This window comes from Camelina sativa, chromosome 17, assembly GCF_000633955.1.
Source record: "Camelina sativa cultivar DH55 chromosome 17, Cs, whole genome shotgun sequence".
Taxonomy (NCBI): Eukaryota; Viridiplantae; Streptophyta; class Magnoliopsida; order Brassicales; family Brassicaceae; genus Camelina; species Camelina sativa.
Window position 1 is genome coordinate 33,490,503 of NC_025701.1, and position 14,886 is coordinate 33,505,388.

At 32.3% G+C, this 14,886-nt stretch overlaps 3 protein-coding genes across 11 annotated transcripts; 1 reads left to right on the forward strand and 2 right to left on the reverse strand.

Moving 5' to 3' along the window:
- LOC104758797 lies at positions 183 to 4,731 on the reverse strand. Of its 9 annotated transcripts, XR_002036301.1 has the most exons (6): positions 4,535 to 4,731; positions 4,401 to 4,453; positions 4,169 to 4,310; positions 2,196 to 2,287; positions 1,880 to 1,978; positions 183 to 1,797 (listed from the first exon to the last, which is right to left on the reverse strand). XR_002036301.1 is itself a non-coding variant. In XM_019239451.1 (3 exons), the coding sequence occupies exons 1-3, from the start codon at positions 2,282 to 2,284 to the stop codon at positions 1,673 to 1,675; spliced, it is 351 nt and encodes a 116-aa protein (XP_019094996.1). In that variant the 5' UTR covers positions 2,285 to 3,515; the 3' UTR covers positions 183 to 1,672. The 9 variants fall into 9 exon arrangements, 1 of the variants encoding a protein (XP_019094996.1); XR_002036303.1 differs by having other exon boundaries at positions 1,940 to 1,978; positions 4,169 to 4,453; XR_002036300.1 differs by having other exon boundaries at positions 4,169 to 4,453.
- Positions 5,291 to 6,187, reverse strand: LOC104758798 (dirigent protein 20). Its single transcript, XM_010481744.2, has one exon. It carries the CDS (start codon positions 6,042 to 6,044, stop codon positions 5,481 to 5,483), a length of 564 nt encoding a protein of 187 aa, XP_010480046.1. The 5' UTR covers positions 6,045 to 6,187; the 3' UTR covers positions 5,291 to 5,480.
- On the forward strand, positions 10,695 to 11,289 carry LOC104758799 (probable calcium-binding protein CML32). Its single transcript, XM_010481745.1, has one exon. It carries the CDS (start codon positions 10,756 to 10,758, stop codon positions 11,155 to 11,157), a length of 402 nt encoding a protein of 133 aa, XP_010480047.1. The 5' UTR covers positions 10,695 to 10,755; the 3' UTR covers positions 11,158 to 11,289.

Sequence of the window (14,886 nt, forward strand, 5' to 3'; positions counted from 1 at the left end):
AATCCTAATTTATTGATTGATTTAATATTACATAATTTCCTGAGAAATTCCCTAGGCCTAGCTTTTTGATCTTCTGAATTTACAACAGCTTTTATTTAATATTTTGCATTGCTTTTCTTTATTTAAATCAATTTGTTTAGCATAATTATAAAACTCTATAATCCATTGTGTGTGATCTTGAGTCTCTGTGGAATTCGACCCCTAAGTACTGCATTGACCTTTTAATTTGAGAGAGTAGCTCTAGGGTTCATTTGTGCATATCAGTTATTTATAGTGGTTCACACTTACAGCAAGAGAGAGAGGTGGGGGAGGAGGTTGTTATATTCTTAAAGTTATAAACGATCCTTCATCAAACTCGATTTATCTATCAGATCATAATAGCACACAATATCATTAAAACAAACATAACTAGGATAAGAAAAATGAACAAAAACAGCCGAACTGTAGACATTTTCATCACTGGAAAATCCCAAACAAACAAGGGCATACAACAATAACAAGAAGACAACCAAAACAGCTGATAATGCAAAAGAGAAGGACCACACAATACAATTCCATAGAGACAAAAACCGAGAAAGTAACTCACAGCAAGATTGTTTCATTAATTATATGCTGCAAAGGGTAACCCAATATTTTAAATTGGAATAAAGAATCACAGTGAGACAATGCACTCTAAATCCAAACAAGCATAGCTTTCTCGCTGCACACAACTTCCTATCTTTCCACAAGACAAATGGATCACATCAAGAAAAGCCTGACAGATTTCAGACATAAGCTTCTCTAAGAATGAAATATGAATGAACGAACACAGACAACACTTATTGTACTAATCATTCTACACTAGTCAGCGAAGACATAGTTTGCTTTTTCAACAATGTGTACACCAAATATAATTTAATCAAAATGAAAATGTCAAGTACAACCAGCTATACGATCTTCCCCAATAAACTGAATTATCACATAGTCACCTACACGGTAACACTACTACACTTAAAGAAAACACACAAAAAAAAAACTATAGTAACACTCACACGGCATGTAAATAAATGAATAATCAAGCTTGGTTGTAACAATTAAATATATGTAAGTTGTATACAGGAAACAAGATCCTACCAAAATAAACAATTGTAGACATTTCATCATTGGGGAAACCCAAACAAACAAGGGTATACAACAATAACAAGACAACCAACAACCACAGCTTACAAATGCAAAAGAGATTTCAGATATAAGCTTCCAAACAAGGGTATACAAATGCAAAAACAAACTATAGTAACACTCACACGGCATGTATAAATTCTAATCAAGCTTGGTTGTCACAATTAAATATATGTAAGTTGTATACAGGAAACAAGATCCTACCAAGACAAACAACTGTAGGCATTTCATCACTGGGGAAACCCAAACAAACAAGAGTATACAACAATAACAAGACAACCAACAACCATAGCTTACAAATGCAAAAGAGATTTCAGATATAAGCTTCCCTAAGAATCAAATATGAACCTACACAGACAAAACACTCATTGTAGTAATCATTCCACACTATTTAGAGAAAAAATAGTTTGCTCTTTTAACAATGTAAACATCATATATAAATTAATCAAAATAGAAATGACAACCCCAACCAGCTATACGATCTTCAAAAGTAAAATTCCTGTCACATAGTCATCTAGATGGTAACACGGCTACACTTACAGAAAACAGACAAAAACTCTGAGAACTGCATGCAAACTGCGAAGGGAGCTAAAGAATAACCTGAAACTCTTATGACAATCTTCAGAAACCCGAGAACAACTACATGCAAAGAAAGATGAAAATGCGATGTTAAAAGACCTATGTAAGTTTGTTTGCTACTTGTCGAGAATGCTATACTTACAGAAAACAGACAAAAACCCCGAGAACTGCATGCAAACCGCAAAGGGAGCTAAAGAATAACCTGAAACTCTTATGACGATCTTCAGAAACCCGAGAACAACTGCATGCAAAGAAAGATGAAAAGGCGATGTTAGAAAACCTATGTAAGTTTGTTTGCTACTTGTCGAGAATGGGTACACACAGTAATGAATTTGATAAACAACAGAAAATATTAACCTTAGAAATAACAAAACTGAATCAAGTAATAAACATATATTAACGAAATAGAAATTCACATACCTGATTTTCGGACGTAGAATATCAAGAAATCCACATACCTCAATTTAAATGTAAGCGTGATCATGCATGCTACATAGATGTCATACTTGTGCAACCCAGGCAGTTTAAAGATTTGGGACTGCTTCATTTGCTGAGATCACGGCCAGGGACAATCAGAGAGGTCATTTAGATTACCTCAACAACCGAGGCATTTGCTTTTAGCATCAGGTGACTAGCAACCCGAATAATATATGCATTCTAGGGACAGGGACAATCAGCGAGGTAATTTAGGTTACCTCAACCTTACCGAGGCATTTGTTTCTTTGCTCAGGTGACTAGGAAGCTGAATGCATTATAGAGACAGGGACAACCAAACCGATAGGGACAGGGACAAAGCCAAACCGAGGCATTTGTTTTCTTTGCTCAGGTGACGAGAAACCCGTATGCATTCAAGGGACAGAGACAAGCTGAGAGGTAATTTAAATTACCTCAGCCAAACCGAGGCATTTGTTTCTTTGCTCAGGTGACTAGGAACCTGAATACATTCAAGGGACAATCATACGGATAGGGACAGGGACAAGCTGAGAGGTAATTTAAATTACCTCAGCCAAACCGAGGCATTTGTTTCTTTGCTTAGGTGACTAGGAACTTGAATACATTCAAGGGACAAGGACAAGCTGAGAGGTAATTTAATTACCTCAGCCAAACCGAGGCATTTGTTTCTTTGCTTAGGTGACTAGGAACTTGAATACATTCAAGGGACAAGGACAAGCTGAGAGGTAATTTAATTACCTCAGCCAAACCGAGGCATTTGTTTCTTTGCTCAGGTGACTAGGAACCAATATGCATTCAAGGGACAGGGACAGTAGGGACATGAACAATCAAACCGATAGGGACAGGGACAAGCAGAGAGGTAATTTAGATTACCTCGACTGAAACCGAGGCATTTGTTTCTTTGCTCAGGTGACTAGGAACCAATATGCATTCAAGGGACAGGGACAGTAGGGACATGAACAATCAAACCGATAGGGACAGGGACAAGCAGAGAGGTAATTTAGATTACCCCGATTGAAACCGAGGCATTTGTTTCTTTGCTCAGGTGACTAGAACCTGAATACATTCAAGGGACAAGATGAGAGTTAATTTAAGTTACCTCAGCCAAACCGAGGCATTTGTTTCTTTGCTCAGGTGACTAGGAACCCATATGCTTTCAAGGGACAGTGACAGTAGGGTCAGGGACAATCAAACCGATAGGGACAGGGACAAGCAGAGAGGTAATTTAGATTACCCCGATTGAAACCGAGGCATTTGTTTCTTTGCTCAGGTGACTAGAACCTGAATACATTCAAGGGACAGGGACAATCTAACCGATAGGGACAGGGACAAGCAGAGAGGTAATTTAGATTACCTCGACTGAAACCGAGGCATTTGTTTCTTTGCTCAGGTGACTAGGAACCCATATGCATTCAAGGGACAGGGACAATCTAACCGATAGGGACAGGGACAAGCAGAGAGGTAATTTAGATTACCTCGATTGAAACCGAGGCATTTGTTTCTTTGCTCAGGTGACTAGAACCCGAATACATTCAAGGGATAGGGACAGGGACAAGCTGAGAGGTACCGAGGCATTTATTTCTTTGCTCAGGTGACTAGGAACCCATATGCATTCAAGGGACATGGACAGTAGGGACAGGGACAAGCAGAGAGGTAATTTAGATTACCTCGATTGAAACAAGACAAAGAGTATTGAATACCAATACATAACAATTGTAGTTATGACTATCTCATCATATGAGTGAACGTGAGACTAGTTAATTGGCAAGCAACCAAAAACGTATAATACACAAGGGAAAACCAAACCTATAAGGAACACGTACGCACACAAAACTATAGGCAAAGTACACGATTTTGAAACCCAAGACACAAAATTGAAAACCAATAACAGAAAGTACTAAAATTAAAGAAAGTAAGATTTTTGTTTTAACACCCAAATTATGTAGGAGTATTGAGTAGCATCAAAGTCATCCCATACCTTTCGATAACCATTAGACTTCCCAATAGCTTTTGTCCTGATTTCCAGTAACGAGATTATCTGATAGATGCTAACGCTAACGCCTTTCCACGGGATCCAAAATTTTCACTGGCTGACTCCAAATCATGAAACTTTGAAGTGGCTGTTTCCACAAATTGCTTAAGATAAGTTTCTCAATCGAACACTAAGAAGTGGTCTTTACCAGTGCATCAAACATAAAAGATCACCACACCTTACTGTATCTTTTTCCCAACAAAACCAAATCATCTCTGGAAACGTCTGATCCTGAAAACCAAAACAAGTAAAATATTTCCAAATTCAGACTCAATCATGTGGTAAAAGTAATCATAGACGAACTATACTCACCATCATCCACAACCTTGACAGAGCACGAAACAACACCCACGAAGATATAAACTTGAAAATAGAGAGATCGATCAGAAGAAATCCAGAGAACCAGAAGAACAAATCTTTTTGTTCTTTCATCAAAAATGGTCAGAAAATGTCGGGTACTACTTCAGGCCCGACGTTACGTAATTATGCATTTTCTTTGTATTTTCTGATCTTATTATTTCTAACCCAAAAAAAAAAAAAAAAAAAAAAAANAACCAAATCACATGGTCAAAAACTTTTATTGGTTGAGCATCAAAGATTTTTCGTACACGTCCCACTTGTTGTTTCTTGCAGAGATTTGTCATTTAGTAAGTGAACCCACTCAATCGATTTATTTTCTAGATATTATAGTGACACAGAATTTTGATAGATAGAATCTCTATGTAATCGACTTGTCAAACATATGCAATATAGTCCTCTAATATGCTATTCACTTAGTATATAAAAAATTTATGCGCACTTAAATCCTACTAGTATTTTACGATTACAAATACAATACATTTTTTTTTTTTTGGTCATCAACAAAAATACTATACATTCTTACTTCACTTAGTTGTCAAATTTATGATGTGTCCATAAAGTTATAATGGTCTTTAGAATTCTTGTGCTGACCACGTAAGAATGTCGGTCCAAAAACATAAAACAACATACAGTATATCTAAAATGAAATTTATTATCACTTCAAACCACCTAATTAATTATTTTCAAAAGCTCCTCATCCTCATAATCTCAAAAATAAAATTAGATATATATTATTAATAAATTACGAAACAACTCCCACGCAACGTCCACCACACACAAAACCATAAAAGCCAAAAGCCAAAAAAAACTAAAGAAAACACGATAGATTGAAATCTGTTTTTATTAATTATTGCGTAGTCAAATTAAATATATCAAAACGACAAAAATATCCTTAACCTCAATAATGCAACACGTAACAACTATATTCTACAGTAGCATCTCCGTTCTTGAGATTAATCCACTTTGTCCTAGCCTCAACATAGCCTCTAGCAAATCGGAAAAGCCCACTTCCTCCGACGATTGGCATCTCTCTAACCTCCGACATCGCCGTGTTCCGACCAAGGATCGTGATCGTGCTCCCGTTATATTTCCCTGTCTTGAAAGCAAAGTTCATCGCCATCAGAAATCCCAACTCCTTTTGGGCCGCTCCGGCGTAAAACCCTTGGGCCTGGCCCAACACCGTGGAGTTCATCGGAACTTTCGCCGTCAAAGCGTTGTCGATCATAGAGATGGCTCCGAAGTAGGAAGTGTTTGTTACCGGTGGCTGGATCATGATGGAAGTTGGGTTTGGACCGCTTAAGAGGTCATGCCAATAGACTTTGAAATGGGTAAGCTTCTCTTTTCTATGGAGACCGAGAAGTTTACGGTCCATGGTTCTAGCGAAGTCGTCACCGTCTCCGGCGGAAGAAACGACGACGAGGAGGAGGATTTGGACGGCGAGAAAGAAAATGAGCTTAGCCATGTGTTTTGTTGTGTGGTTTTGGTTACTATGGATGGTTTGTTTATATAAATGGTGTAGAGAACAAGAAGGTATGTGATGGTATTTATATATGTCGAGTGTTCTAGAAAGAAAAAACAAAGATATATTTGTATTATTTAATCGTGGATTCGTTTGATTTTGTGAATTAGTTAAAGAACATTGACGAGGGAATGGACTAGCTTTTTATATAGTTTATTTACATAATTAAATTCAAAGAAGTGTGATGAATGGTTGATGTGTATTCCATGTGTGATGATGCGTGTGAAGTACTATCATAATCATTGCGTCATCCAGTCGTGTGATTTACGGTGAAGTCATACTCACAAACTCTTTTTTAAATATCATCTTTCGTAATATAATCTGAAAAATAAATCATGCTAATTATTATTTTATTTCTTTTGCACGATTATGCGCATTATTCTTTTAAGTGAAGGCATATTTTCTTACAACTTTGAGAAATTTTGAATCATTATGGCGGACTAGTCCATTAGTAAATTAAAAAAAAAGTGTTGTATATTTTACTTTTCTTTTAGGGCATCCCTAATGGGAGAACTTTTTTTATGTTCTTAGATTAAATATATAGTGAAAATAATCTAAGATCAGTAGTTAAGATCTTATGTTAAAAAAATGGGGAAACTAATTTTGGTGTTCTTAGAATAATATAATATTCATAAATATTTTACAAATTATAAAAACTTTTAAAAAATTATCAATATACAATACCTTCTTATGTGAAGCATGATCACCATGAGAACCAAATTCAATATACAATACCTTCTTATGTGAAGCATAATCACCATGAGACATGTTCATCCTAGCAACATTCATCCCAACTTCAGCCAATTTCCATATCATCTCTCTTGTGTTGGTAGAAGGACCCACGGTGCAAACAATCTTTGTCTTCCTCCTTACTGTCGGCTTCGACCACATCCCTACCGATGTATCACCAAACTGCTGCATCTCCAACAACCTCTCCAACTGCTTCGACCACATCCCTACCGATGTATCACCAAAGTGTGAGTGTCATTGTTTACCTCTAACAGCTGCAGTATCCGTGGCTGCACTCTTCACTCGACGTGAACACTTGTAAGCGTTCGCCAAGAGACTGTTCATGGCAATCAAACTCCTAAAGGCTCCACTCGTACTCACTGCGTGCTTCAGCCATCTTTCTCTCGAGTTCAGCCTTCAACTCTAATGTCTGTTTACAAAAAACAAGTTATCTCCGACTTACTGATAACAAAACCAAAAAAACACCAAACACGCATAGCTTAAAACATAACCAGAGATTCATTCTGTTCAACAATAACAACTAATCTGAAGTGATCAGCTCCTCCCAGTCAACTTTAAGCTTATCAATATGAAGAAAAGAAGGAAGCTACTAGCACTTCTCCCATGGCAAACTAACACACAGAGCAGTTAGAAGGAAGCTACGATTTTGTTGTGTTTATCACGGCAGACCCACATATATATGCACCTTCCAGTTTGCTTAACATGCAGAGCAGCTAAACAGCTCGACTAATACCACACTCAAAGAGTAACCAACTGAATTGACCATACATACTCAACCCTATAAACGAAATTGAGAGGGATTGACCATACATACTCAATCCTATAAACGAAATGGTTGACACACATGCTTCGAGATCCAAAGATCCAAAGATACGTACTCAATCAGATAGATTTCTCAGACAATTGAAAACAAAAGAACAACCAAAACTATTGACATCAATCAAAACTATTATTTGCTGGACCACCACCAACAACAACAACAGCAAAAGAAAATAAAATTTCAAAATTGACATCAATCATTGAATTAACAATGCTAAAAAAAACCCACATTCCCATCTTTCAAAAGTCTAAGAAATTTCAAAGAACCTGGGAAGCGAAGAAGGTCCGAATTCCGATCAAGCTGGGAGCGAAGAAGGTCCGAATTCGCGGCAGCGGAGAAGCACATGGGGATCGTCGGAACCCGCCGAAACCGAGCAACCACCACGGAGCCCCGCCGATGCTCGTCGTCACCAATTTTTGGTCTTCTTAGAATCGATTTCGAAGAAGAATGAGAGAAAATAATATTTTCCGTTCTCTCAAAAAATTTTCAACCAATCACAACACAGGAAACAAAGAAGAACTCGGCTATGGATCAGTTCTATCCCAAGATCAAAATTTTTGATCTAAGCACACTGTTTCGTTTTTTAATAATATAATTGGATAAGAACATGGTAATTATTATCCCGTTAAGGATGGCCTTAGTCGGTATGATCATAGGGTTATGGGTTATGGCTATCATTTTCCTGAGAGTATGTATCACGCTTTTGCTTTATTCGCTTTCTATTTTGTTTCGTTCCATTCTCTATAGTTTTTGTATATTGTAATACAACGAAAATGTAACTTCATTCCTAAAGGCCTATTACGACCCCTTTAATACGCAAGAAAGCTGAATGAATTTGTCGTAGTTCACCTACCAACTACAGTGTATATATATGTTAATAGTGATCTTGGACTTTTGGAGCGTGGCCTGACTTCATCAGAAAAACCCATTGGCATGGCCCCAGTTCTTCCACTTTCCCTCCTTTCCGTACGTTCAAACAAAGACTTATTAATAATTTGTAAAATCCACAAAAATTGATCAAACTGTAGATAGTCTATATTTTTGTAACGTTTGTGGAATATGTTTAAGAGAGACACAGTTTCATCTTTAATGTTTCTTTTCGTGAGATCCACGTAAGAAAATAACCCTTTTATTATTATCTGTAATTGGTCCATTCGGCCATTCCCACTGAAAATCTTATTCTAAATTGAACTTTCTTTTTTTATTTTTAATATGTTTATAAGTTGTCATTTCTGTGATACTTTCTTTTTAGCAACATCAAATATACGTTTGGTATCAAAGTTACACATAATTTCTAATTGCTAACGAACGATGAAAATGCACTATATTTTATAAGAAATATGGCATAAAGAAAATTCAACTTGCTGGAATTGTTGTAAGTTTAATGTTGACTTATATAATATAGTCTAGAAGCAATGACTTTCGAGGTGTATATGTTATAATTTAATTCAAAAAAATCAAAAAACATTTCACACTATAGGCTACATAGTTGACAGTTGACTACTACTGTTGAAGTATGTTTTGGACCGGTTATACAAAATCATATTACTTAAACATAAGTATTGCGAATTTGCGATGGTGTTTAATACTTATGTAATCATTTTGCGAATCATATTACTTAAACATGATCTTGTTGAATATCTTTAATTGTCACTGTCGCATGATCTTGTTGAATATCTTTAATAGACATTTTTAATTTGGTGTGTTATACAGAAAACATATTAAAATTTTAAAATAACACGGACAAATTATATTGCAAAATGAATGGTACGACGGGATGAGTTTGACTCAATATTATTAAAAAGTTAAAATATCAATAATTTATACTTTTATTAGCTCCGCACAGTCCGTCTCGAAACTCTGACAAGTCAGACCTCCAGAGATAATAAACTCCACAACCCACAACAAAGCTTCTAATTCGGAATGAAGGGGAAAGGACTCCGTCGAAGACACTTTGCTCCCAATAATAAGGCCTGATTCTCACTATTACAGCACCACTATCCCAAACCTGAGTTTACATCTGAAGCTTTATAGCAACCACTTTGAAACCAAACTTTATATAATAAGACATATATACAAAGTACCTTATATAATTAACAAAATGTCTTTACAATTTAACGAATTTATAAATAAAACTATTATACTAAAGCATTATATTTATTATTTATATTTAAAGAATTGATTATCATAAAGCATGTTGATGACAAAAAAAATGATATTTATTATAGAGATAAAATGCAATTTACAAAAATTAAATTAAAAATGTCTAATAAAATTGAGATAATTACATTTTTACCTTTATTGAAAAGTTAAACATTTGCTTAAGATCAATGGCATGCCAATGTAATTTTTTTACACTTTATAAGGTTAGTTTCATTGTACTTCTTAATTAATATAGTAGGATTTTGCATATAAATTTGAGATAATCTTATAATATAAAAATAGCTTCTCTAAATAAATTAGAAATTAGTTTAAATGTTTTTTTAATATATTAATATATATATATATATATATATATATATGTGTGTAGTTTTGCTTTTTATTATAGGTTTATAACTTTTACATATTCTATATAAATATTTTAATAAATCTAGAATTGACATGTGTCAACATTTTATTTATACAATTGACAAGTATCAAAATCTTGTTAATTAGTAACTTTGAAACCAAACTTTATGTAACAAGATATATATATATATATATACAAGTACCTTCTATAATTAACAATATGCCTTTACCATTTATAGATAAAACTATTATACTAAGCATTATATTTAAAGAATTTATTATCATAAAACATGTTGAATTGATGACAAAAGAATGATATTTATTATAGAGATAAAATGCAATTTACAAAAATTAAAAAAAAAAGATATAAATGTCTAAAAAACCCATTCATAACGCAATTAGATTTCCCATTCCAAAACAAAATCTTAGCAGGAATCTAATCAATAGTCAAATTTCTCCTATAAATATAGATTTGGTTTTTAATTTTTTCCATCAAATCATTATTAATTTATTTATTTTGTTAAAAACCTCTCATAATATCTACATCATCATCATTCCTTGATCAAAACAACAACAATGTCTATTGCACAGGTCTTTGAGAGAGTTGACAAGAATAAAGATGGGAAAATCTCATGGGACCAATTCGTCTCTTTTACTCTTTCAGTAACATCTGAAGAACTTGAAGATATGTTTAGAGTGCTTGACATGGATGGTGATGGTCAAATTGACGCTCAGGAATTTGCTTCGGGTTTGGTGCAAGAAAAGGATAATGAAGAAACTGTTCTCAAACAAGCTTTTAATTTGTATGATATGGATGGTGACGGGAAGATATCAGCGAGTGAGATTCATGTTGTGTTGACATGTCTAGGAGGAAATCATACAATGGAAGAATGTGTTGTGATGGTTCAAGCTCTTGATGCAGACGGTGATGGTTTTGTGGATTTTGAAGAGTTTAAAACTATGATGATTTCCAACTAACAATATAAAGGAAGTCATTATGATCATGTTTAGTTATTTATGAATTTGGTTTGGATTTGTTTTGATCTCTTTCTAACAATGTTTCAGAACTATAATTATTATTAATTATTTCAGTTTATAATATATCAAATATGAGTGATTATCTATACAGTTTAATGATGTTTAAAAAACGAATTTGAAATTCACTATATCTATGTCTAATACAATTTAACTATTTGTACCATCTTAATAAACCATATTTGATTTTTACATACTTTATCTTAAACAGTTACAAACTTATATTAAACACAATCTATGCATCTTACTCTATATCATAATAAGAATTATAATATTTGAAAATTAACAAAAAATAATTGTTAAAAAAATAACTAAGTTTTTCAGAAAATCAACATTGGCTAAGATATTTTTATATATATTGTTGTCCTAAGTAATAATTTACCTCATGTCAAAAAAAGTTCAAAAAAATATATATGCATAATACGTTAACATATGCTTTGAGTTACGTAAACACACATATATATATATATAGATTAGCTTGGTCTCATAATAAAAATGTTGAAAATATGGGATCGTTTATACAATTTTGTGTAGTTTTACTTTATAATATGAAACATACACTACAAAAAAAGGGGGTTTTGTGTCGCTTCTTTTGAATATTAGCATCAGTTATAATTGATGCAAATGAGTTTTACATCACTTATCTAAGTGACTCTGGAAATGGTGATGCAAAATATTTTCATCGGTTGAACTAATGTTTGCATCACTTATTATAGTCGATGTTAATATACATCAATTGTTTATAGTGATGTTATTTTTGAATCACTTAATATAAATGATGTTATATTAGCTACGGTAATAATAAGTGATGTTAAATATTTATATCAATTGTGAATAAGTGATGTTAACCGTAGTGTCAATTATTAGAAGTGATACCAATATTGTGTCATTTGTTAAAACTGATGTTATATGTTTAAAAATCGGTTACGAATAATCAATGATTAAATTAGTGTCAGTTTCCATAAATAATTCTAATAATTATGTCATTTCCGATAATTGATGGTAAATATTAGTGTCAGTTACAATTGATGAAAAATATCTTATTATATAAACGTTGGTTCTCAAAGTTAGTAACTCACCAGATCGTAACACGTGTTAATTTTAACGATCAGAGATCAAAGTTAAATATTCACCAGATTATGACACGTGTCAATTTTAACGATTAGAGATCAAAGTTAGTAACTCACCAGATCGTGACACGTGTTAATTTTAACGATCAGAGATCAAAGTTAAATATTCACCAGATTATGACACGTGTCAATTTTAACGATTAGAGATCAAAGTTAGTAACTCATCAGATCGTGACATATGTCAATTTTAACAATAAAAAATCACAGTTTTCAAGATTTGTAAAGGCACATGCGAAGAAAACGAAGATCATGGAGAACCGATTGACATTCTTAGGAAAAAGCTTGAACTAATCTTTTTATTATATTAAAAATCTTATTATATAAAGTTGAGTTTTCAAATTAGCCACATGTCAAATATACTGATGAAATGTTGACACGTGTCAAAAATTATTATTTTTCAAAACAGCTAATTAAAAAAATAATATTAAATCTAAATAAAATTTACATGTTTATCTAAAAAAAATTCTAAATCAAAAAGAAAAATTAACAAAACTAATATATTTTCCATTGTAAACTACTTATGTTATACGTGTTTTGTTAATAAGATTTTGACATGTATAAACAAAAAAGTAATTCACTAAGCATGTATGTTATTATTAATAAATTATGTCAAAAGAATAAGTTGAGAATAATTAATAAATTATCCTCCTCTCCAGGATATCATCGGCCTACTTTTGATTCGGGTAAAAATAAGTTGTGAATTTATGATTCGAGAATATTTGAGACGAAGTCATAACTTTAAGTTGTTTTGGTACAATTGGATACTTCTGAAAAGTAAATATGTTGTTGATCCTTAACGTGATTATGACATATGTCATGTTTTGGATTGTATATAAAGTTTTTATTTTGTATATCTGAATTATCTAAGACTTATATATACCATCATGATTATAGTTTTCAAATTTTTATTTTTATTATATTATATTAAATTTCTTTCAATTTCTCAATTTTTATTGGGTTAGTCATAAAATCATAGTAATTGAGTAGATAATTTTCACCAGTTGTTCATCTAATATATTTGGAGTAAAAAAAACTTAATGGTTAAAGAAATTATGTCACAAAACAATTTTAGTAATTATAAGAACTATAATTATGCCAAAATGAAAGTAAAGCAACATAAAATTTGTTTAATTTGTTTTATAGATGGTGATAAAGAGCATACTTTAATAATAAAATAATTTTGGTTTAAGAACATATTTTTAATGGTAAAACATAGAGTAAAATTGTATGTGGTTACTTATTAGATGTTGCTTTGATGAATTTGTTGCATGTAAAATATTTTGTGAATAAGTTGTGAAACGTTTTTGAAATTTGACAATAATAATATTTGTAATGATGAATATTTGGCAAAAGCTTTAGTGGGATATAATTTAACTTTAAATTATGATAATAATTGTTATAATATATTAAAAATATAGAAATGTAAATAAATGTATGAAGGTAAATACAAATATTCTCTAACTTAAACTATTTATATATTTACTTTAGAAAAAAAAATTTCTTTATATAATTTTGAAAAAAATTGTTTTAGATTTAGAATTTATTTTTTCAAACAATTTTTAAACCCGCACATCGTGCGGCCCTTTATCTAGTAAAAAATAAATCAAAATAATTAATTGATAGTATTTAAATTAAAAAATAGTATATAAATTAAAATCAAATTGCATAATTCGTATCACGTAATTCACTGTTGAATCTTGAACATAGAAATCCTAGTTAAGTATTAGAAAAGAAATTAAGATCAGCGTTCATAACCAACACGTTCGCTACGTTCCGCTAAGATTGATGACCACCAAGGTCTTCACTTTAGAGCGTTATGACTTCCAGTTATACGACCAACACTCGTTAGCTGAGGAAAAAACACAAATTACTTCATCATATTATCTAAATTGTTATGTATAAAATTTTAATAAAAATGATATTAACCTCCGTATTAGGTGGATTCAGAATGTTTGCCAAAGTTGCAGCAAAGTTTGAAGCCCATGTGCTTGCCTACATCATTTGTATATTAAAATTAACAGGGTCATAAATTTTAAGATATCAGTATATCATAAACTATATTAACAAAATATATAACATGCAAAAGGTATAATACCTGATCAACAGATGCAACTCCGAACATCTTCTGGAACAAAGTATTCATTGTTCGAACTTGATCTTCTAAGCCTTTGTTCTGCATTTTCAGCTGAGCAATTTCAGGTATATGAAATATTTTGTTTCTAAAAACAAAATCTGTTTATTGTTCTTAACTTATATGAAATATTCTGTTTCTAAAAACAAAATTTAATTCCCGCTGAAACTATAAAAATTAGTGGGATTAGCAAAAGATTTATTGAGAAAAATTTTAATTCTTATTTTGACAAAATTTTCCTTTATATTTTTGTTAAATATTAAAAATAAATTAATTCAGAAATTAGATTTTAAGAAAAAAAGATTTTTAGATATTGAGATTGAAGCAAGAAACAGAAGAAGAAAAAAAAAGAAGTAGAAATCATGACCTTCAATATTTTTCTTCATATATGCTTTATCCATCGATATTGAT

Bases quoted from the DNA above. Each gene is read 5' to 3' on its own strand.
- LOC104758799 (XM_010481745.1), top strand. From the start codon at position 10,756: ATGTCTATTGCACAGGTCTTTGAGAGAGTTGACAAGAATAAAGATGGG.
- LOC104758797 (XM_019239451.1), bottom strand. From the start codon at position 2,284: ATGAAGCAGTCCCAAATCTTTAAACTGCCTGGGTTGCACAAGTATGAC. The intron at 1,979-2,157 runs GTATGTGAATTT...CTTTGCATGCAG, and splicing joins ATTCTACGTCCGAAAATCAG to TTGTTCTCGGGTTTCTGAAG. The intron at 1,798-1,879 runs GTAAGTATAGCA...CTTTGCATGTAG, and splicing joins GGGGTTTTTGTCTGTTTTCT to TTGTTCTCGGGTTTCTGAAG.
- LOC104758798 (XM_010481744.2), bottom strand. From the start codon at position 6,044: ATGGCTAAGCTCATTTTCTTTCTCGCCGTCCAAATCCTCCTCCTCGTC.